General features: G+C 49.1%; 1 protein-coding gene across 1 annotated transcript; it reads right to left on the bottom strand.

The window, feature by feature from the left end:
• Window positions 1-2,922: 2,922 nt before the first annotated feature.
• LOC136651883 (zinc finger protein 777-like) lies at window positions 2,923-20,725 on the bottom strand. Its single transcript, XM_066628616.1, has 5 exons — window positions 20,336-20,725; window positions 17,938-18,064; window positions 10,718-10,831; window positions 5,081-5,335; window positions 2,923-4,301 (listed from the first exon to the last, which is right to left on the bottom strand). The coding sequence occupies exons 1-5, from the start codon at window positions 20,597-20,599 to the stop codon at window positions 3,175-3,177; spliced, it is 1,887 nt and encodes a 628-aa protein (XP_066484713.1). The 5' UTR covers window positions 20,600-20,725; the 3' UTR covers window positions 2,923-3,174.
• Between the last annotated feature and the right edge of the window lie 3,419 nt (window positions 20,726-24,144).

The raw sequence follows: 24,144 nt of genomic DNA, 5'->3' as shown, positions 1-24,144 counted from the left end.
CTGCAGTGCCCCCTGTGGCGGGAGGAGCTTCCTGCAGGCTGCACGCTCCCGGCCCGCCTCCTCCCGGGCCTGCAGGTGATCCCTGCAGGCAGCGCCGGGGCTGTCCCTGCAGGAGCCCAGCAAGGGGAGGACAGCGGAGGGGAGCCTGAAGCCTTCCCGCTGGAGCTCGCACGGCCGGCCAGCAAGCCAGCAGCCCCCCAGGACAGCACAAGCCCATGATGGTCTACTCTGAAGTAAGCCCCATTGTCTGCAATGGAGCTTACTCTCAGGAAAGTGTGCATAGGACTGCAGCCGCAAGGCCTGCCCACTGGAGTCCTTCGAAAAGCGCCTCCACTGTGGGAGGTGAGGCAAAGCCTCTCCCCTGAAGTCTGAGGCAGAGCCTCCCCAACTGGAGTCTGAGCCAGGTGAGGCAGAGCCTCCCCAACTGGAGTCCTTCGAAAAGCGCAGCCACCACCGTGCACTCAAGCACACTCACACGGCAGCAGCTGCGCTTTTCGAAGGACTCCAGTGGGGAAGCTCTGCCTCACCTGCCTCCCCACCCACCACACATTGGCAGGGTTGCATCAGCGCTGGAAAGCTGGACAGGATTGGGCCCCAAGGTGGAGGGTGAATCCTGAGGTGAAACCTCCCCCTTGCTGTGCCAGCCACAAATTACTGAGGAAGAGGGATGTTTCCCAAGTCTGGACCAAATCCTTGTAACCAGGAACAATCTCAGAATAGAAGCATGGAATCCAGAACCAGTCTTTGAGTTACCCAGCAGAACAGTTCCTGCCAACTTCATTTGCTCCTTGTGGAAGACACTCCACACATTTGGGTTCATGAGTGGCGGGCAATGCACCTTTTCTGCTCCGTTTGCAGTCGAGCAAAACCAGCAGAAACACAAAAACCCATTCTCTGCAAGTTGTGGTCCCCCTGGCCACACGTGCAGAGATGACAGAGGAATGAAAGGGGAAGCAATACAGCACAAAGACTCCCTTCTCCAATCTCTGTGCTTTGATATCTATCAGTGAGCACAGGAAGCAGGGGGAAAAGCAGTGCAACCTTGACAAGAAAATCAGGGAAGCAGAGGAAACTCCCAGAACAGGACCATTACAGGCAAGCAATGCAGCAGCCACAGAAGGACTCAATGCTTGCAACACTCCATCCCAGCAGATTATATCTTCTATCACACACCTACCAAGATGACAGATCAAATATGGCATAACTTAGCCCAGTGCTATGAACTGGTATCCTGCAATAGCATTCAGAGAACCCCAAGCTTAAGGCATTGCTGTGAGCCTTTTCCAACTCGAGCTTTGGCCAGCTCCTGAATAATGGGACTTTCTGGCAATCACTGGAATGCAAAGACCACAAGGTTTTGAAGGGCACAAAAGAACTCAGTGTCCTGTCTGAGAAAATACATGCTCAAAGGCTTCAGAGGAACACAAAGCAGCCCAATTATACGTAGAACTCCATATGCCCCACTGCAGCCATCATTCATATGCATTTGAAGCATAACCATTAGGCATTTAACAATCAAGAACTGTCTGCAGCAGAAAGAAATGTGTTTAAGCAGAGAGAATGACTCCCACAGTCTTCAGCTGTTATGTTCACGCACTCCTTGGCCAAGAAAAGTTAGAGATGCTTACTGTCCACGATGAGTACTTCAGAGGCTTCTGGATCTGGGCTGAGGAAAATATGAATCACTACTACATTCCACCTCCCTTGTTTTATCCTCAGAGGTCATGGAAAAGGCTTACACACTTTTCAGCATTTAGAAGCTATGATCTAGAACAGTGATTTTCACCCCTTTTCATTTCATGACACACTGAGAAGGCACTAAATTGTCAAGGCCCACCATCGATTTTGACAGTTCAGAAGACACATGTTGCTGCTAGTAGGGGGCTCACATTTCCCAATGGCCCTATTAATATATGATCATCCCCCAAACTCCTATGGTACATTCACGGCACACCAATGTGCTGCAGCACAGTGGTTGAAAATCACTGATCTAGAACATCATCCTAGTGCATGCCGCACATTACAATATCTCCTTTGCTGTTCCCAATGCACAAATCACAGGTGTATTCCCTGTTTACCACTCCTCCCATCCCATTCCTCCTCCCCTCCGCTGTTCCCCTTACATCGGTATCATCAACCTGTTTATGCACTCTTTGTAAAACACCATTTACACCATCTATCTACCCAAGGATAAATAAGCATGCACAACGATAAAATCTACCAGATTCTGAGAACCCAGATCCTAGCTCTCATGGTCCAAAGTTCCAAAACATTCCTGAGCACATGCATCTGGGCAACAGCTCATGGAGAGAGCGCACAGTTTGCACACCAGGTCCCAAGGTTCAGTCCCCAGCATCTCCAGCCCAAACTGACAAAGGCTCCAGAGAGCTGCTTCTAGTCTGAGTAAGCAGGGATGGAACAGTGATCTGCCTTAAAGTTGCTTCCAATGTGTTATTAGCAAGAGAAGGAATACATCTGGAGGCCTTCAGGGTAACAGAGACAGGGTTTTCTTCCTTCAGCTCACCTTTTGCCCTCTCCCCAGTATCTGAATCCCTACCTTCTTTCCCAGAAGAAAAAGCAAACTGGGACAAATCAAATCCTGCCAAACACACCAAGAACTCCAAACTGTGCAACTAGAATGTAAAGACGCTCCAGTTTGCACAGTGAATTTTGATATGCACATCCAGTGGAAAAGTTTAGGATGTGGGGATTCTACAGGCCCTGCTTAGTTGGTTCCCTTGGATCTACCCTCAAGTCTAAACATGTCAAGTTGGCACAATTCACTATCTCAGAACTTGATCCTTTCCTGATTCCCCCCACCACCACAATCCCCTTCAGTTCACCCAGCTGTTTTCCAAGATGCAAAGTTCCAACAGTTAAGGAGACAAACTTGAAACCTGAAGGCATTTGCTTACCAAATAAATCAGACTCCACATTTATTATCAAAAAGAACAGAATGGGGTGGGGAGGGCAGAAGCAAAGAGGAGAATTCAGGTCTGGCAAGCATCACTGTGCCAGCAGGTGTGGTTAGTTTGATTCTGAACCCGTTATTTATGTAAGAGAACAGGCCATAAGTCTGTGCTCCTGGGGGTAGAAGGGTATGCATGAAGGACTCCCCTGCCCCCGTTGGTCCTCTGTCCCAATGCCAGGCATTGGATGAGTAGGGAGCAGCCCTCATTCCCCCATGTGTGTCCGTAAGTGGTACTTAAGCGACTGTTTATAGCGGAAGCACTTGGCGCATTCCGTGCAGGGGTAGGGGCGCTCGCCAGTGTGAGCCCGCTGGTGCTCCAGCAGGTGGTGCTTCTGGGTGAAATTCTTCCCACACTCAGCACAGTGGTATGGTCGCTCCCCAGTGTGGATGCGCTGGTGTTCCAACAGATGGTGCTTCCGGATGAAGCCTTTGCCACATTCGCTGCAGGCATGGGGGCGCTCACGAGTGTGTACTCGGTAGTGGTTAGTCAGCTTAGACTTCTCACTGAAGGTCTTGTCACACTGGCTGCACTTGTAGGGCCGCTCACCTGTGTGAGTCCGCTGGTGCCGCAGGAGGTGAGAGGGCCGGCTGAAGGCCTTTCCACACTGCGGGCAGATGAAGGAGAGCTCACTCTTGCCAGCATGCACTCGCTGGTGCATTGCCAGCGAGATCTGCAGCCGAAAGCTCTTGCGGCACTCACTGCAGGCATATGGCCGCTCACCCACATGCGTGATCTGATGCTTACTCAAGCTGGACTTGTGACTGAAGCTGCTCTCACACTCGCTGCACTTGTAGGGCTTCCCAGGAGGCGGAGGCGGCCTGGCCTGTGGCTTGTGGCTGCGCTTGTCAGGGAAGGCCTGTCCACGGCGGGGTGGAGGAGCCACCCCTCGCCTTGCAGTGTGCAGCCGCTGGTGTAGCAAGAACTGCTGCTTGAGGCGGAAGCTGAGGTCGCAGGCATGGCACTCATATGGGCCCTCCTTGAGGTGGTTGCGCTGGTGGATGATGTAATTGATGCGTAACATGAAGCTCTTGCCGCACTCTGGGCACACGTACGGCCTCTCCCGTGTTCTATTCCTTTGCTGGAGGGTGACTGGACGTGCCTCCACACTAGTGTCTCTCTCACACAGGGGGGCACAGATGCCCACTGTGGCTCTGGGAGGCTTTGCAACCCGCTGGTCCTCCCGCATCACTTCCATGTTGCAATTCAAGGAGCACGGCGGCTCAGCTCTCGAGGAGAACAGCCCACGTGGCTCTAGGCTGACAGGATCATCTTCTTCCTCCTCCTCCTCTTCCTCCTCCTCTTCCTCCATTTTGATCACAATTCCATCATCTTGTGGCAGGGGAAAGAAACAAAATCAGGGCATGAGATGCATCACATATTAAGAAGAATATTAAGACTTCTGGAGATTAAGTAATTTCTAAGCTTTCTTGGAAAAACTCTGCCAGTTTGCTGGCAGTCCCAGTTTGCTGAAATGCTCTAAGTGCCTAGGGGCTTGGATCCTACACTGAGAATAAAAAGGAGCACATTCTGCAGTTCACACCAAAGTATTACATTGGAGCTTTGTTTGGCTTTAGGAATCCCTGAATTTGCTCCACCAGTAGCCTGGGGGCTGAGGGTGAGCTGGGATTTCCCCAGGGCCTGGTGGCACCACTCATCCAGAAAGGTTAACTTCTGATTGGTGCAAGGCATAGGAGAGAGATTCCGAATGCATCTAAATTGAGGCAGACAGGCAGGGTAGAAATGTTTTTAAATAGTAAATATACAACACATGCTGTGCAGGGTGATTTTTAGTAGATGCACCTTTGCCCCACTGCAAAGCTGACCTCTCCTGGTCAGGAGTTCACAATCCTGATGTCAAGGCAAGGGCCAGAATGTATCTGGACAAATATGCTGGGTCTGGAAGACCTGCATCCAAATCCCTGCATGGCCAGGTATTCCCTGGCTGGCCAGGCAAAACACCACTCTCAGTTCTCCAGTTAGACAATGATCACGATATGCTCCCCCACTTATGTTCTGAGGATGCCCCACAAGTGATGCCATCTGCTCAGAGCCAAAACAGGTTAGAAATCGGGCAGCAATAGGGGAAAGAGCACTCCATAAATCCTTACCTGTGCAGCTGCCATGTTGGACAGTGACTCTCTTGATCTCCCCGAAGCCCACGTCATACGCGCCTGATTCCTCCAGATTGTTCCCTGCAAAGTCGCCCATAGGAATAGTTGTGCTGTACGGACTCCCACAGGGGGCTTCCTGGTCCAGGCCTGGGAAATCCCCCTCTGAGCTCCCAGACATCTGGTGCTGCTCCAGGTCTTCTGGGCAGTCATCGGAATGGGGCTCCTCCGTTTTGATCACCACCCTGATGCCTGCTGCAATGTGGAGAGAAAAGCTTCTGATGAGCTGCAGGAGTAGCCCTCTGAAAATAGATGCCTGCAGCCATGGGCTCTGCAAAGCCAGGGCTGGCATCATGGGCCTCCCCTCCTTCTGATACACCCATGTTCCCCAGAGCCCCCCTTCACAGGTCTTGCGGTGCATCAGTTGCATGTCAACTGAGCAGTGGCTAGCACTGCACCAGAGGTACCAGTAACCTTGTTCAACCCCTAGTTCCAGACTGGGAGGGAGGTAAACCCACTGACTCACAGAAGACATTGTTTCTGCTGTGGGAAAGTCAGCGTGGTCAAGGTTTCAGGTTTGAGGCATGGACTGCCAGGGCAACTAAGAGACAGGCTCAGGTTCATGACCTCCCACCCAACATCTCCAGGAAGAGAAGACCGGGCACTGAAGAAGAAGACCGAAGAAGAGGCAGAAGCCATGACACAGAATGGCTTTGCTGGCAGACTGTGCCCATGGGCCGGAAAAAGGTTGTTTGTGAAGTGGAAAAGGGAAAAAGTGGCTGCCTCAGACAAAAGCACTTCATCTGTTTGCTGCCCACTGGCAATAATTCCACGGAGTCTGCCCACCCACTAAGGTCTTCAGGAGAGGAGCTGCTTTACGTGCCAATGACACCTGAAATTCAGCACACAAGAGAGGACCTTTTCTGCAGCCACACCTGGACTTCAGAACATACTTGTCCTGGTTTTCCTGACTTGCTGATTGACAACTTGCCTTCACCCAGTTGTTTTTTTTTTGCGGGGGGGGGGGGGGATGTTGTTGATTTCTCACACACTTTTACTGTTGTGATATTAAGGATTGTTTTATTATTGTTTTTAAATCTATTATAAGCCACTCTAGGTTTTTTTAAATCAATAAGCAGCAAAAAGATATGGAAATAAACAAATGTTTGTGGCATATTATAAAGACAGGGCCATCCACGCAGAGTGCACTTCTGAGAGAGGGAAGAGTCAGGTCCCTGCCCTGAGGGGCTCCCTATCTGAGCCATGGAGTCACATTCGCCCAAGACCTAAACCAGATTAACAGTCAATTGGTCCCTCTTAAGGAACTCAGGTAACCTGATTCTGGGAGCAAAAGGTAACACCTTCCATCCACCAAACTGCTACTCCCAAGCTGAAGGGGTAGACACTTAAAGTGATGCATTCACAGATAAATCTTGAAATTAGAAAAATGATCTGTGCATCTAAACGCAGAACTGATACAAGTTCCAAAAATAGGTGGCACCAGAGAAAAGAAACGTTACAGCAGACTAGAAGTGTTCAGCTGCTGTTCAAGCAACGGGTGAAGTGATTTAATCCTTTCTTGCAGAATAGTCAGGAAATGAGCCCGTGGAGCCATGTTGGCAACCTTCAGTCTCGGAAGACTATGGTGTTGCGCTCTGAATAGTGGTTCTGGTACAGCATCTAGTGTGGCTGAAAAAGCCGATTCGGGAGTGACAATCCCTTCCACACTGGGAGCAAGTGCAGTGTCCCTGGTATGTCTCCCTGGCTATGGGCCTTCCTTCTTTGCCTCTTTGCCTCAGTCTGTTGGCCAAGTGTCTCTTCAAACTGGGAAAGGCTATGCTGCACAGCCTGCCTCCAAACAGAATGCTCAGAGGCCAAAGTTTCCCATCTGTTGAGGTTCATTCCTAAGGCTTTCAGATCCCTCTTGCAGATAACCTTGTAGCTCAGCTGTGGTCTACCCATAGGGCGCTTTCCCTGCACAAGTTCTCCATAGAGGAGATCCTTTGGGATCCAACCATTGCCCATTCTCATGACATGACCAAGCCAACGCAGGTGTCTTTATTTCAGCAGTGTATACACGCTGGGGATTCCAGCTCGTTCCAGGACTGTGTTGCTTGGGACTTTGTCCTGCCAGGTGATACCGAGGATGTGTTGGAGGCAGCGCATGTGGAGAACATTCAGCTTCTTCTCCTGTTGTGAGTGAAGAGTCCATGACTCACTGCAGTACAGAAGTGTACTCAAGACGCAAGCTCTGGAGACCTGGTTCTTGGTATGTTCCGTTAGCTTCTTGTTGGACCAGACTCTCTTTGTGAGTCTGGAAAACATGGTAGCTGCTTTACCGATGTGTTTGTTTAGCTCGGTATCCAGAGAAAAAGTGTCGGAGATCGTTGAGCCAAGGTACACAAAGTCATGGACAACCTCCAGCTCATGCGCAGAGATTGCAATGCAGGGAGGTGAGTCCACATCCTGAACCATGACTTGTGTTTTCTTCAGGCTGATTGTCAGTCCAAAGTCTTGGCAGGCCTTGCTAAAACAGTTCATGCGCTGCTGGAGATCTTTGGCAGAGTAGGTGGTGACAGCTGCATCGTCGGCAAAGAGGAAGTCACGCAGACATTTCAGCTGGACTTTGCTCTCAGAGGTTGAAGAGCTTTCCGTCTGATCTGGTCCAGAGACAGATGCCTTCTGTTGCAGTTCCAAAGGCCTGCTTCAGCAGGACAGCAAGGTCAGCATGAGAACACAGCCCTGCTTCGCTTCGGATGTCAAAGGGGTCTGATGTGGAGCCATCAAAGAGTACAGTGCCCTTCATGTCCTCGTGGAAAGACCTGATGATGCTGAGGAGCCTGGGTGGACATCCGATCTTGGGGAGAATCTTGAAGAGGCCGTCCCTGCTGACCAGGTTGAAAGCCTTCGTGAGATCTATGAAGGCTATAAAGAGTGGCTGTCGTCGTTCCCTGCATTTCTCCTGCAGCTGTCTAAGAGAGAATACTGTATCAGTGGTGGACCTGTTGGATGCCACGGTAGTTATTGCAGTTGCCCCTGTCGCCTTTGTTCTTGTACAGCGTGACGATATTTGCATCCCTCATGTCTGTGGTACTCCACCTTCTCTCCAGCAGAGAATTTCATGCAGCTCAGTGGTGATGATCTCTTTGCAGCACTTTAGGACTTTAGCAGGGATGCTCTTTCCCAGGTGCCTTGCCAGAGGCAAGGGAGTCCAGGGCAATGTGAAGTTCTGCTAGGGTTGGTTCACTGTCAAGCTCCTCCAACACAGGCAGGCACTCAACGTTGTTCAGTGCTTCCTTGGTTACTGCATTTTCTCGAGAATATAGCTCAGAGTGCTGCACCCATCGTCCCATCTGCTGCGCCCGATCCTGGATGACCTCGCCTATGGCAGACTTCAGAGGGGCAGTTTTCTTCTGTGTTGGACCTAGGGCCAGCTTGATACCGTCATACATCCTCTTGATGTTGCCTGTGTCCGCTGCTATCTGTATCTGGGAACGGAGCTGGAGCCAGTAGTCATTAGCACATCTCCTGGCAGTCTTCTGGACTTTGTTGCAAGCAGCTTGAAGGACCTGCAGGTTGTGCTCACTGGGACAGGCTTTGTATGCTGCTAGAGCTCTCCTCTTTTCCTCAATGACTGGTGTCAACTCCTCAGAGTGGGCTTCAAACCAGTCTGCCGTCTTGTTGGCCTTCTTGCCGAATATGGACAAGGCAGTGTTGTAAACGGCATTTTTGAAATGTTCCCATCTGTTGGAAGCATCTGCATTGGCCGGGCCTGGAAGAGATTCCTCAAGCACTCGTGCAAATTCCTCCACTTTTCCCTGGTCCCGGGTCTTGCTGGTGTCAATGCGAGGTCTTCCTTCCCTTTTCGTGTGATACAGTCGCTTAATTAGCAGTTTCACTCTGCTGCACGCCAGGGAGTGGTCAGTGTCACAGGCAGCACTCTGATAGCTGCATGTGATCTTGATGCTGGGAAGGCTGGAGCGTCTGGTGAGAATCAGGTCGAGCTGGTGCCAGTGCTTTGATCTTGGGTGTCTCCAAGAGACTCTATGTTGGGGCTTCATGTTGAAGAAGGTGTTGCTGACGCAGAGACTGTGATGACAGCAAAGCTCTAGCAGGTGTTGGCCATTTTCATTCATCCTCCCAGTGCCAAACTGGCCTAAGCAAGTGGGCCACAAACTGTGATCAGCACCAACTCTAGCACTGAAATCACCAAGGATGAAAAATGGCTCTTTTTCAGGGATTTTTTTGATAGTGGTGGCCAGGTCATCATAGAATTTGTCTTTAGCTTCTGCTGAAGATGACAGACTCGGTGCATATGCACTGATGAGAGTGACAAGTCCTGCTGATGAGTGGAGCTGCAGGGACAAAATTCTTTCACTTCCTGCACAAGGTGGAAAATGAGAAATTTCTCTCCTTGACAGATCCTGAGTCCGGTAGCCTCGTCTCTTGAAGGGCGACGATGTACATCTGCAGTCTGCTCAGCTCCATGTCGATGACAGCTGTTTTGTGGGTGTTGTCTATTTCTTGCAGGTCGTCAGAGAAGCCAGGTGTCATTGTCCTAACGTTCCAAGTGCCCAGCTTTAGGGCAGGAGTTTTCTGTTTTCTGTTGCCTGGTGCAGAGTTGTCGATCTGCTTGTCAGTTTTCATCCAAAACCCCACGCACCCCATGAGGTTGACAGACCGTTAACAGACCGTTAACAGGCCGGGGACAGCTTAAGGCCGGCGGTAGCTACCCAATGAGATGCAATGATCTCTCCCACTGTTGGAAGCAGCCCCTGGTGTCACGCTCTACGCCAATTGAGCAAAGACTTATAACCGGTAAACTGCTGCTTCCCATGTTGTGCCGACGCCGTATGGCGAAGTTGGCAAGTCCTCTCCTGTGCGCAAGGCCTGGGTAAAGTGGGAGTAATTGGGAGTGGACATTGCCCGTGGAGTAATGTCCAGCATTCAGCAGAATGCAGTATGTATTTTATTGAAGCAAACTTACACCCCATCTTTCCTTATCAAAAGTCATCCCAGGGGGATTCTCGCTTCTACGAGTTGAATGCAGGTTCAACACCTCCCTTGTATTATCTGACTCCAGTTTTGGAAATGGCAGTTGGGGGGATGATGTCAAACAGACTGAGAACTTGGCTTTCAGACAAGGTGGAATTGACACTGGAAGATATAGATCTTTTCAGGGAACTGAGAACACCATGGCCAGAGATGGTTTCATGACAGGGACACAATCTAGTTTTGCCGTTGCTTCTAGAAGATGAACAGTGGCATTGTCCAGGCAACCCCTGACATTTTCATGTCAACCTTTCATGGATATAGGAACAGTGCTTCTAGCCTATGTGCTCTGAATCCTAGAAATGGACCTCTGTATGCAGGGCTGCACCTGAAGATGATTCAGAAGCTTCAGCTGATACAGAAAGCTACTCCTTGCCTCTTCGTGATGCAGAGATGCAAGGATTTTGTGGGATAGGTATGTGCATGAGAGATGCAATACTGAAGGGTCTCAGCTTAAACTGACTGACCCCCCCTTAACTGCCTCTGCTGCACACACCCCGAATCTCCTGCAGGACAGACCACCAGTGTAAACTCTCAGGCTCCAACACATCCTTGGAGCCCCCCTTCCCTATCAATAGCACCCACCTGCAGCAGGGTCAGGAGGGCTCCCTTGTTCCTCTGAGTCCTGCTCATCTCCAAGACATGAGTCGGCACCCAGCTCTGTCTGGGCCAAGACGCCTGGCTTTGAAATGGCATAGTCTGTGGGAGGAAGAGTGTATGAGTTATTTCATTCTTACTCTCTGGGCACCACCTTTCACATAAGTCAAATCCATTTCAGTGGCACTTCAGGGAGATGGTCTTCATGCCCCTTACAAGTGTCATCAGCTTTGCAGCCACATGGTTCTCACCAGCCTATTTTCTTGTTTGTCCATCAGCAGCACAGAAATGGCAGATGCGTTTCAATAGAGGGCTAATAAAGAGTTTAAAAAGGGCTTCAATAAACGCTAATAAAGTGTTCTGAGATGTCTGTGACAGCTCAGGAGAGAGATCTTGGGGGGGGGGTGGACAGGTGGATGAAAGTGTCGACCCAATGTGCGGCGGCAGTGAAGAAGGCCAATTCTATGCTTGGGATCATTAGGAAAAGTATTGAGAACAAAACGGCTAATATTATAATGCCGTTGTACAAATCTATGGTAAGGCCACACCTGGAGTAATAACCAGAATAACCAGTTATAGTCAAATAATACAACTGCATTATCTAACAAAAGCTGAATTTTATTAACTCAAAACTGACCAATGATACTGATCGTTCTGAGAACCAATTAGGTGTTATTATGATACAGCAGGGAACTAATAAGGTATTAATATGAATCAGCTCTTATTTCCATGTATCATAATACAGTTACTCCTGCTAACTGGGTAAAGAGGCGCTTTTTCAAATGGCGCTCCTCTTATATTTAGTAGAGGAAGAATAACTGTCCCCCTTCACCCCAGCACAGTGTCTCTAATCAATACAGGACACACTTTTTATTTACCTAATCAATTAAATTTAAATTTTGTCATGAAGGGGGGCTACAAAATCTTCTTTCAACCTCAGTAGCAGGTGCCTTGGCTATGCCACTGGCTGAGAGCAGAGCAAGGAGACATCAGTCTCCCTTTCAAGGAGGCAGCTATATGTAAAGAGCGCTTTACACTAAACACAAAAGGGGTCAGAGACAGAAATAGAGAACCAGGAATCAAGCCAGGTACCAGAGACAAAAATGCAAGAGACAGAAGGAGACTTGGGAAGGGAATGAATGCAGCCTTGCAAGAACCTGCACCAGGGAATCTGGTCTCCTAATATCTATGCACTAGTGCTCACAGTATGGGAAACAAACAGGACAAGTTTGCAAATCTAATCTGGGAAGGCAAATGCAATATGATAGGCATCATGGAAAGCTGATGGGAGAAGATTGGAAGGGGATAACTCATTCAAAATGAGCACATCCAACAGAATATATCAGGATTCTTTGTCAACCCAATGTGCGGCGGCAGTGAAGAAGGCCAATTCTATGCTTGGGATCATTAGGAAGGGTATTGGGAACAAAACGGCTAATATTATAATGCCGTTGTACAAATCTATGGTAAGGCCACACCTGGAGTATTGTGTCCAGTTCTGGTCGCCGCATCTCAAAAAAGACATAGTGGAAATGGAAAAGGTGCAAAAGAGAGCGACTAAGATGATTACGGGGCTGGGGCACTTTCCTTATGAGGAAAGGCTACAGCGTTTGGGCCTCTTCAGCCTAGAAAAGAGACGCCTGAGGGGGGACATGATTGAGACATACAAAATTATGCAGGGGATGGACAGAGTGGATAGGGAGATGCTCTTTACACTCTCACATAATACCAGAACCAGGGGACATCCACTCAAATTGAGTGTTGGGCGGGTTAGGACAGACAAAAGAAAATATTTCTTTACTCAGCGTGTGGTCGGTCTGTGGAACTCCTTGCCACAGGATGTGGTGCTGTCGTCTGGCCTAGACGCCTTTAAACATAAGAACATAAGAACAGCCCCACTGGATCAGGCCATAGGCCCATCTAGTCCAGCTTCCTGTATCTCACAGCGGCCCACCAAATGCTCCAGGAAGCACACCAGATAACAAGAGACCTCATCCTGGTGCCCTCCTCTGCATCTGGCATTCTGACATAACCCATTTCTAAAATCAGGAGGTTGCGCATACACATCATGGCTTGTACCCCATAATGGATTTTTCCTCCAGAAACTTGTCCAATCCCCTTTTAAAGGCGTCTAGGCTAGACGCCAGCACCACATCCTGTGGCAAGGAGTTCCACAGACCGACCACACTCTGAGTAAAGGGGATTGGACAAGTTTCTGGAGGAAAAATCCATTACGGGGTACAAGCCATGATGTGCATGCGCAACCTCCTGATTTTAGAAATGGGTTATGTCAGAATGCCAGATGCAAGGGAGGGCACCAGGATGAGGTCTCTTGTTATCTGGTGTGCTCCCTGGGGCATTTGGTGGGCCACTGTGAGATACTGGAAGCTGGACTAGATGGGCCTATGGCCTGATCCAGTGGGGCTGTTCTTATGTTCTTATGTAGGATTGTACAAACCCACACAGAAATCTAGAACTGTTAAAGAAAATAACAGCCCAAGAGAAAATCTGAGAAGTATATGCATGAGAAGTAGATGAGGGTCAGTTATTACGGAACAATACATAAGCATAGACCAAACTGCAGGGTTTATGTCAGGAAAGCTAAAGCACAGTGTGAGCAGAGGCTCACCTGGGATTCTAAAGACAACAAAAATGGGTTTTTTATTGTTGCTATGTTCAAAAGAAGAGGAAGATCAAAGGTCAGCAGGAGGTGTGATGTGGAGGAGGTGGAGAAGTGGCACTGGATGATGGAAAGAAGACAGAGTTATTCAACTCTTATTTTGCATCTGTCTTCTCCCACAAGGGGAAGGTGGCCTGACCTCAAAGCTGCAAAAACTAGGACCTAGGGGCATCATGTCTCAAGACAATAAAGAGATGGTGAAGGATGTTACTTTAAGGGCGCAATCCTAACCCCTTATGTCAGTGCTTTCTGGCACTGACATAAGGGTAATGCAGCCCTAAGGTAAGGGAACAAACATTCCCTTACTTTGACGAGGACTCCGTGGGTGACACCCAACTGCAGGATACAGCATATGTCCCATTGGCACAGCTATGCCAGTGCTGGAAAGCACTGACATAAGGGGTTAGGATTGCACCCTAAATGAATTGAGATCCCCAAAACCAGATGAACTACCCCCCCCCCAGTACTGAGTTTATGGATGTGATTTTGGAGCCACTGTCTGTAATCATTCCAAACTCCCAGAGAACAGGGGATGTGCTAGAGAACTAGGGATGAGCAAATGAAATCTCCTATCTTTAAACAAGGGAGGAAATTAGAGATGGTAAACTTGATGCCAATACCTAGAAAGATCTTAGATTATTTAAATTATTATTTGTGTCTGTAAACTGCTATGTGAACTTTTTTGTTGAAAAGTATACGAACATAAGAACCATGCCCCACCCCATAAGATCCAGCCCCACTGGATCAGGCCATAGGCTCATCTAGTCCAGCTTCCTGCATTTCACAGCGGCCCACCAAATGCCCCAGGAAGCACACCAGACAACAAGAAACGTGCATCCTGGTGCCCTCCTTTGCATCTGGCATTCTGACATAGCCCATTTCTAAAATCAGGAGGTTGCACATACGCATCATGACTTGTAACCCGTAATGGATTTTTCCTCCAGAAACTTGTCCAATCCCCTTTTAAAGGCATCTAGGACAGATGCCGTCACCACATCCTGCGGCAAGGAGTTCCAAAGACCAACCACACACTGAGTAAAGAAATATTTTCTTTTGTCTGTCCGCACTCAATTTTAGTGGATGTCCCCTGGTTCCGGTGTTATGTGAAAGTGTAAAGAGCATCTCTCTATCCACTTTATCCTTCCCATGCATAATTTTGTATGTCTCAATCATGTCCCCCCTCAGGCGTCTCTTCTCTAGGCTGAAGAGGCCCAAACGCCATAGCCTTTCCTCATAAGGAAGGTGCCCCAGCCCAGTAACTATCTTTTGCACCTTTTCCATTTCCACTATGTCCTTTTTGAGATGTGGCGACCAGAACGAGGCACAATATTCCAGGTGTGGCCTTAACAGTGATTTGTACAATGGCATTATAATATTAGCCGTTTTGTTCTCAATAACTTTTCTAACGATCCCAAGCATAGAATTGGCCTTCTTTACTGCCGCCACACATGGGGTCGACACTTTCATTGACTTGTCCATCACCACCCTAAGATCTCTCTTCTGTTCTGCCACAGACAGCATAGAACCCATCAGCCTATATGTGAAGTTTTGATTTTTTGCCCCAATGTGCATGACTTTACACTTACTGATATTGAAACGCATCTGCCATTTTGCTGCCCATTCTGCCAGTTTGGAGAGATCCTTCTGGAGCTCCTCACAATCACTTCTGGTTCTCACCACTTGGAAAAGTTTGGTGTCGTCTGCAAACTTGGCCACCTCACTGCTCAACCCTGTCTCCAGGTCATTTATGAAGAGGTTGAAGAGCACCAGTCCCAGGACAGATCCTTGGGGCACACCGCTTTTCACCTCTCTCCACTGTGAAAATTGCCCATTGACACCCACTCTCTGTTTCCTGGTCTTCAACCAGTTCTCAATCCAGGAGAGGACCTGTCCTCTAATTCCCTGACTGTGGAGTTTTTTCAGTGCCTTTGGTGAGGGACTGTGTTGAACGCCTTCTGAAAGTCCGGATATATAATGTCCATGGGTTCTCCCGCATCCACATGCCTGTTGACCTTTTCAAAGAATTCTAAAAGGTTCGTGAGGCAAGACTTACCCTTACAGAAGCCAGGCTGATTCTCCCTCAGCAAAGCTTGTTCATCTATGTGTTCTGAGATTATATCTTTGATGAGGCGTTCCACCATCTTACCTGGTATCTATACTAGGTTAGGCTGATTGACCTATAGTTTCCCGGGTCCCCCCTCCTTCCCTTTTTAAAAATCGGTGTGACATTTGCTATCCTCCAGTTCTCTGGCACTGTGGCCGTTTTGAGGGACAAGTTGCATATTTTAGTCAAGAGATCAGCAACTTCATTCTTCAATTCCTTAATAACTCTTGGGTGGATGTCATCAGGGCCTGGTGACAGCATCCACCCAAGAGTTATTAAGGAATTGAAGAATGAAGTTGCTGATCTCTTGACTAAAATATGCAACTCGTCTCTCAAAACTTGTTCCTCAAAAGCAGTATATACGACGATGACGATGACTACATCATCATCATCTACTAAGTGGGATGTCTGTGAGCATTTGGTAAACAATGGGGTGATTTCTAGGAGCCAGTAGGGGTTTGTTACAAACAAGTCAAGCCAGAGTAATTTCATTGTGGATAAAATTGTAAAGCATGGGCTGGATCCGGGGTTCTCAAACTTCTTGGGAATAAAACTTCCAAGGTAAGTCTTTGTGGGGGAGGGGTGTGAAAGCAGCACTGCGATCCCCAGGACTGTGTGGCTAATGGCGGAGAAGGGGATGCTTTTACTTACAGAGCAAGGGCTGCTGCAATGTCCAGAAGTTGTGTGAGCCCCACGCAGCCATCTGCAGGGCTCCCCAAGCCTTAAACTGTTGAAAAAAAGGGATCACAAACAACATCCTGGTTGTGAGCACAAATCGGAAGTGGTTTGTGATCACTTTTTTTCAACAGTCTAAGACTCGGGGAGCCCTGCGAAGGGCTGCGTGGGGCTACCTGCTACAGATTTTGCAGCAGCCCTCTGTAAGTAAAAGCACCCCTCCTTTGCTCCATTAGCAACACGATCCTGGAGATCACGTCACTGCCTCTTCCCTTACCTTATCCCTTAAGGGGCCAGAAGCAGTGTTACACAAGCTGGTGGGACGCAACCCACCAGTTTGAGTACCACTGGGCTAGATGGTACTCCTGTTAGGTGGGTTCAAAACTGGTTGAACTGTTCCCGACAAGTGCTAATTAATGGCTCCACATCAGTCTAGCAGGAGGTATCCAGTGAGCTGCCACAGGGCTCTTTCTTAAGCACGATGCTGTTTTTTAAATGACCTGGAGGGTGGGAGTGGGTAAAGGGGATGCTTATCAAATTTGCAGATGATGCAAAGCGGGAGGGGGGAATCTGAAAGATCATGTCAGGATTCAAAATTATTGTGACAGGTTCAATCACTGGATGCATGCTAACAAGATAAAGTTCAAAAGAAATAATGTAAAGTCCTGCATGCAGGTATAAATAAACAGAGGCAAATGTACAGAATGGGGGAGGAGCAAGTGTGAACACTGTGTTGTGACTGCAAAAAAAAAAAAAAGCTAATGCAATCCTGGGCTGCATTAACAGAAACAGAGAAAGTATTTAAATTATTTATTTAAAATGTATTAAATACATAAAAACAAAAAATTCAGAGTATGAGAAGTCCTCTCTACCATTCACTAGTTAGACCTCACTAGTTAGATTCACTAGTTGGACCTACACCCAGTTTTGGACAACATGTTTTAAAAAGGTAATTGATAAGCTGAAGGGGATCTGGAGGAGGGTAACTAGGAAGGTGAGGAATCTGGAAACCAAGAACTCTTGTGAGGAACTCTTTTCAGCTAAGTATTCGAACCTGGAGAAATGATGACTATAGGAAGAGGCAACAGATCAGAAGTTCAGGTACTGACATGCCAAAGAAGGAGCAGGCTTACTCTCTCTGGCTCCTGAGGGCAGGACTAGAACCAAAGAGTTGAACACCAAGGAAGAAGATTCAATTCAGACATGAACAAGACTGTCCAAAGTGTCAGAGCTGCCCAGCTCTGGCTTCGCCTGCCTCCTGCAGCTGGGGGCTCTGCCTCCTTATAGGTTTTCCAGCAGAGGCTGGTTGGCCACCTGTCAGAGATGCTGTGCCGTTACTTGTACTGAAGGGTTGGACTAGATGCCTACCAAGGTACCTTCCAACAGTCTATGATTCTATGTGCAGAAAGTAGAGCAGAATGTTGGTGTTAATTGCTGCTGTTTGTCTTACTGTACCTTTCTATTTGTGGCTGCTTTGACTCCCATAACGAAAGAACAGCAGGAGAGACAAATAAGAGTGGAACAAGCTTCCCAATGCTAAAACCATTGCCCAGATGAAGAGGTGATACCCTAAGAGAGTTGCACCATTTATTCCCAGCAGCAGGCAACCCGTGATTATCTGGACCTTGGTGCAAATAACGGCTGCCTTTAAAAGATGGCTGGCCACTTGCATCAAATCCGCCTCAAACCAAAAAAACAAGAAAGGCCCCCTCCAGTGTAGTAGACTGGCAGCGACTCACATGACCTTACCCAGAGAGATGAGAGACTCATGGTTCCCCTTCATCAAGTTCTTGTAGAGCTCCTTCTGCCACTCCTCCAGTTTCTCCCACTCTTTCTCATTGAAATAGACAGACACATCATCAAACGTCACGGGCACCTGGAACCAACAGAGTTGCACATTTACAATGACCTGAAATGCTTCTGGTCAACATCACATTCCACAGTAGCCTTTGCAGTAACTGGGATCCATACTTGACATTTGTGGTCCAAAATAAATCACAGGCATTTGCCTTATTACAAGGACTCGCATCACCTTCACACCAAACTGTAGGTGAGGAAATGATGTTGAGAACCAGCCACTTATCCCAAATCAGCCAGGTGGTCAGTAGGTGATTTGGGATCTGAACCAGACCACACACAATCACGGTCACTAAATCATCCCTTGGATACTGAGGGACCACTTGTTATGAACTCAAAGATCTGTGGCCCCCTGAATACAGGTATATGGAAACGGTTTTATTCATTTTATTCAAAAGTAAGCCCTTTGTGTTCAGTAGACTGTCCTCCTATCGTACTCACCAGAAACAAACAACCTCTACCCAAGAACTGGCAGAACCAAATGTCATGAAGATGCCCAGCAGCTTACAGGAAATTGAAATCCACATCCAAAGCATTACAGGACTTCCCGAGAGAGCAAAGCAAATTAATGGCAAAGACCGACCCTTTGAATCAGGCAGTGTAGGAGTATCAACACAGAGAGCAGTGCTTTAAAAACAGAGAAGTTCCATGGCTAGGATGGCCTCCAGAACACAGAGCGAGACAGCTCTACCTAGCAGCTTGGGTAGCAACCCAAGAACCCATTCCCAACATCCTTTATTTAAAAACTGTTAATCCTGCTGTTTTTTTGTGAGGGAGCTCAAAGTAGCCCACAGCACAGAGATGCAAGTAGTCAACATCAAAAACCTGTTGAAATATTATAGCAACAGAATCAACAATCAGAACAGATTATCAGCTCTGCTTCCCCCAATGCCATCTTTGTATCTTCATAAGAAAAGCCCCGCTGGATCAGGCCAAAGGCCCATCTAGTCCAGCTTCCTGTATCTCACAGCGGCCCAACAAATGCCCCAGGGAGCAGACCTGATAACAAGAGACCTCATCCTGGTGCCCTCCCTTGAATTACGGATGGGGTAATTCAAGGTCCCTTGAATTACGGACCTTAATTACGGATGGGGTGACAGACCCAGAGCAGGATGCAGAACTGAGAGGACAAGAGGGCATTTGAATACCAAGAGAGGAATAGTAGCAACTTCTCCCACATACTTAGGGCCAGTTAAGACAACAGTGTCTGTGAAATGTACTGCTGAGTTGGATATGCAATGGACAGTGCAATCCTGACTGCACATTAGGCTGGCACAAGTCCCTTGCGCCAGCGTAAGAGGGTTGCAAACGTACCATCAAGCACATTTGCTTGATGAGCTTGGCGGATGCAGGGGTCTGAGCAGCGCAGAGCAGCTTCAAGCCACTCCTCTCTCCTCGGAGGCGGCAAGCCACTCCTCTCACCTCAGCAGGCGGCACATGTCCGAGGAGGCCCATAGGAGCTGCAGTGGCTTACCTGGAGGTAAGGGGAAGAGTTTCCCCTTACCTCTGACTGAGCCACTTTGGGCACCTATCCTGCACTGGATACAGCACAAGCCTCTTGGGTTGCCTGTTCCAGAGCATGATAGGATTGCACCTGGAGTAACTTAAGACATTTCACCATGGGTAGAGGGCCAATGATGACTGGCACACATTTCCCTGCATTTGGCTGACATTCCCTTTCTTTCTCCTGTCTTTATTTTAAAGTTAACTGCCAGATCCTATGCAGGTTTACTCAGTCATAAGTTCCACTTAATTCAAAATAATATATTTCCAAGCAGCACACACAGGATGGCAGACTTCTAAAAAATCAAACCAACCAAGAACTGATCCCCCCTGCACAATGATACATCAAGCAACATAAAAAATTATAGGCAAATTTCATAATCTATTCCAAACAGCAAAACCTAGAATTTTTAAGGATGCAGAAATTAAAAGAAAAAACCATCTTGCATGGCTGTTAGGCCCACAAGTCTCTTTCTCAACTAAGCATGTCAGTTAAGATACAATCAAGATGAAAAGAAAGATTCAGGCCATCTTTGTGCTCTCAATGTTAGTATGAATACAAATATTTGTGATAAGCCTATTTGCCACCCTCCCCAGGGACATGGAATGGGCTTCTTGCTTCCCCATCCTTTCCTGGGTGTTAACTGTGTCCATCCCCTTCCAAGTTGTTTGTGACAAACTGAAATCCTTCCTAGGAAAACAAAAGGAACCAAACATTATAATGTCTGCATACCCAGACCATGGAACTGGGTGGGGTGTCTGTCATTATTCAACCATGACCACTCACTTTGGGGGTTTCCCCCTTGCTGCCTGGGGGAAGCCGGAGGATCCAGAAGTTCCGGTTCTTCAGCAGGTTCTCCATGTTCTCCAGCCTTCGTTGCAGCAGCCCATACTCCTGGATGAGGGTCCCCAGGGCAGCCCACTTGTTCTCCAGTTGGTTGCCAATTTCCACTGCTGTTTTTTCACAGTCTGTGATCTTCTTTTCAGCCGTTCCTGCCCTTCCCTCCAAGTCTAGCAGCCGCGTGGCATGAGAATCCACCTTTTTCTCCATAGCCTGGAATGAGGCTATGAAGGTGAGAGAAATTTCAGCTGTCTGCGTTTCTCTTTCAAGTGTTCGGTCAGAGTTGGTGGGGAACTGTGGAGACAACCGTCGCTGGGACTCCGTGTCTTGCTCTGAAGCCTGCTGACAAGGACAGATATGAAAAGTATGAATGCACCTCCCCACCTGTGAACATCAAGGTCCAGTCTCTAAGCCAGTCATGACCCCCATGTATTGGATAGTTTCTTGACACTTCTTTTGAAGGCTCCCTCAAGGGGTTTTAGGACACAACTGCACTGCCACTGATGTTTTTTAAGTTTCCTCCCACCTGATCCTCTGAAGGACTTCCTTTCTCTGCTGCACACGTGGCCATTTCTGTGGAAACTGAACCGTTGCAGACTACCCAGCCATCAAGAAGAAAGAATCTCTCATATTCTCTTGCACGGACTGACTCATGGGGACATGAGGGATACGGCTTTGGAAACTCTCTCTACCCGGAAGGACAGACACAGTTACTCACTACTCCAGATCTCTCTTCACTGCCCCTTTACTGCAGCTTCTCCTGGGAAACTTGAAACTACTGCTCTACGCAAAAAGGCATGGCGCAATGGACGAGAACTTTGGGAACTATGAGCTGGGATGCTCTCGTCCAGACCCAACCTGTACTTCAGCCATAAACTCACTGCATGGTCTTAGGCAGGTCACCAAGCTCAACCTCAGCCTCCTTTCTGCAACAGACCTCACAGGACAGCTGCAAGGACTTTTACGTATGTGAAATGCTTCCAATACTCCAGACATCAATTATTATCCTTCAGTGGCAATTTAAAAACCTGTTATTGAAGATCAAGAGCAAACTCCACAGCAGACGGGGCACATCCAAGGATATATCCAGCATTCCTATGAGCGGATCCCATTACTGAATACACCTGTAAACAGCATGCGTGAACAGGCAAAGCATGCAAGTTGTTTCTGGAAGTGGTTTGGCTTGTGGGTTAACCAAGAGGCAATGCACATCCATTAAAAATTCACACAAAACACACTTGCAATAGTGGGGCAGGGTAGGATGTACATTCCTTCACATGCAGGAGCAGCTCTCTGAGTCCTCCTGCACATTCAAAATCACTTGAGAAGTGGTCCCAAGAAAGGATACAGGAACTGCCTTGCTGGATGATCAGCCTCAAGTACCATTTGGCAAGAGGCAGAGGCCTGATTCCTTCCTGGCAAGGCACGATGTAGACACCCTCCTCTTGTTCTTTGTCTCCAGCATCTAGGAATCAGGGGCACAGGACCTCTGAATCCAGAGGTTCCATTCTAACCCCCTGGCCAAATTCAGAGTCCAGGGTCCAGAGCCCTCCAGCAGGGATCTGGGTTCCTTTGATTGGTTCTAAATGCCTTTAAAGGAGATCTGGAACACAAAGGCACTAATACAAACTTCCCTTTTGCAGCAGATTTATTTTTGCTATTAAGGTTTTTTTAAATTACTGTTTTATATTAGAATTTTTGTAAAGCAATAGAAACACAGTAAACGAGACAATTTCCTTTAAAGAAGACTCAGATATCTTGTTATAATTTAACATTTCATTGTACTTCTGAGAATTAAAGTTCATGATCGCAGTCTAGATAAACTCCAGCCAAGTTCCATTTCTACAAATGTCTCCAAAACCAGGACAGCCAACTACTTTCAAGTGTCATTGCTTGAATATGGAAGGTTGCAAGCATCAAAGCAAGCCACAAAAATATCCACCTCAGTTCCCAAAGCAACAGATATGTAACTTAATATGCACACAAACATTTATTTTCATGGATACTGCGCATACTTTAGACAGAGCATTTTTTAAAACCCTACTGCATAAGAAAGATTTCCAACCTTTCTCCCCTAAGGCAATGGCCTCAGAACCAGAATTCCAAGAAGCATCAGGTCCTTCCATCAGAAGCAAACCATTAACATGAATTTGTTGCTTTTGGCCAACAGCCCCCCCCCCCCCCGCAAGCAGCACACAATTCAAACATACATCACATATACAAGATAGCAAAAGCAGCTGGGGTCCAGTCATGATCTGCCTCCTACCTGGGGATAGGAACCTATGATGTAAGAATCACTCTCCAGAACAAACATAAACCAGCTTGATTGCCAAAGGCCTGGAGATTGTGAGGACATTGAGACTCACCTGACAGTGCACTATGGTTCCCACGGCAAAGCTGTGACAGAAGGCAGCTGGAAGCAACAAGCAAGGCCCTTTGCTCCCTACCTTCAGCCCCGTCTGTGGCTGGCTGGCTTACAGCACAAGCCCAATGCATGTCTACTCAGAGGCAAGTTCCACTGTCTTCAAAGGGCGAAAAGGATGGTAGCCTCAGTCACAGTTTCCCCCATAACATATCCCCACTCCTCAGAATCACACCTTACTCCCTGTCCCCTCAGGTGCTGTGTGGCTCCTGGGAATCCCTAAGCTAAGAAACTGGACTGAGTGCACACCCCTTCCCCAACGCACAAGACAAGCACTTAGTACAGATGTGGCCCAGTGCAGGGGCTGCAGACTGAGCAGTACCCTCATCTCCAGGCAGCTTCAACAAGCATCCCAAGTGGCCCCCGCATCCATCCCATGGCAGCCCAGTGGCCATGCCTCCCTTGGGGCTTTGCTGCTGAGAGGCTGCCAAGAGGCCCCCAGTCCAGGGCACTGGCCATGGTACTGTTCCTGTGCCAAGCTGTCAGGACCCAGGAGAGCCTCCTGCCTTCAGTACTGTGGGCTCTTCTCTGTGTGACCAAGGCAGGGATGTGTGGTGGGTGAGGAGGCAGGTGAGGCAGAGCCTCCCCGCCAGGGTCCTCCGAAAAGCGCCGCCGCAGTGTGAGACACTCGCGCGTGGGAGACTCTGCCTCACCTGCCCCCCTGCAAAGGGGTGAGCGGAGGGTGGAGGCAGCGCCTCCCCACGCTGTCACCGAGTGAGGTCACCTCACCTGGTGGTGGTCGGTGGGGAGGCCCTGCCTCACCTCCCTGCCTGAGGACAAGACAGCGGCCCCAGACCGAGGCCTGGAAGGAGGGCGGGGGCGGCCCGGGGCCACTGGGGGGGGCTGCAGCGGAGCCGTGACAGCGGCGCGGAGATCAGCACCACCCCCGCGGAGAGGGGAGGCGGGCGGGGAAGCGCCTGCAGCGGCCTTCCGGGGAGCGCCGAGGACAAAGCCCGGTGCCCGCAGTCCCCCGCCCGGGGCCAAGCGCTGACAGCCCGCCTGGGGGGAGGCCCGGGGGCCCTGCGCGGGCGGGAGGCGCCGCGGGCGAGGCCGGCGGCGGGGACGGGCCCGGCCCCCAGGGAGCGCGCTCCGAGGCCGCAGAGCCGGCCGGCGGGCGGCCCGGACCCCTCGGCGCCTGTCAGGCGGGGCGGCTGCTCACCTGGGCGGCGGGCGCGTCCCCCTCCATGGCCCCCGCGCCCCGCACGGGGCTCAGCGCGCGACGAGGCTCCGGCCGGCCGGCCGCGCAGCAGCAGCGAGGCTGAGGAAGCGCCGCGCTCCGCTGGGTCCGCCGCGAGTGAGCGCAGGCAGGCGGGCGAGGCGGTCCCGGCGCCGC

The sequence above is a fragment of the Tiliqua scincoides genome, chromosome 5 (genome assembly GCF_035046505.1).
Source record: "Tiliqua scincoides isolate rTilSci1 chromosome 5, rTilSci1.hap2, whole genome shotgun sequence".
Taxonomy (NCBI): Eukaryota; Metazoa; Chordata; class Lepidosauria; order Squamata; family Scincidae; genus Tiliqua; species Tiliqua scincoides.
Note: the sequence above shows the minus strand (reverse complement) of the source record. Positions and strands in the feature narration are given on the sequence as shown.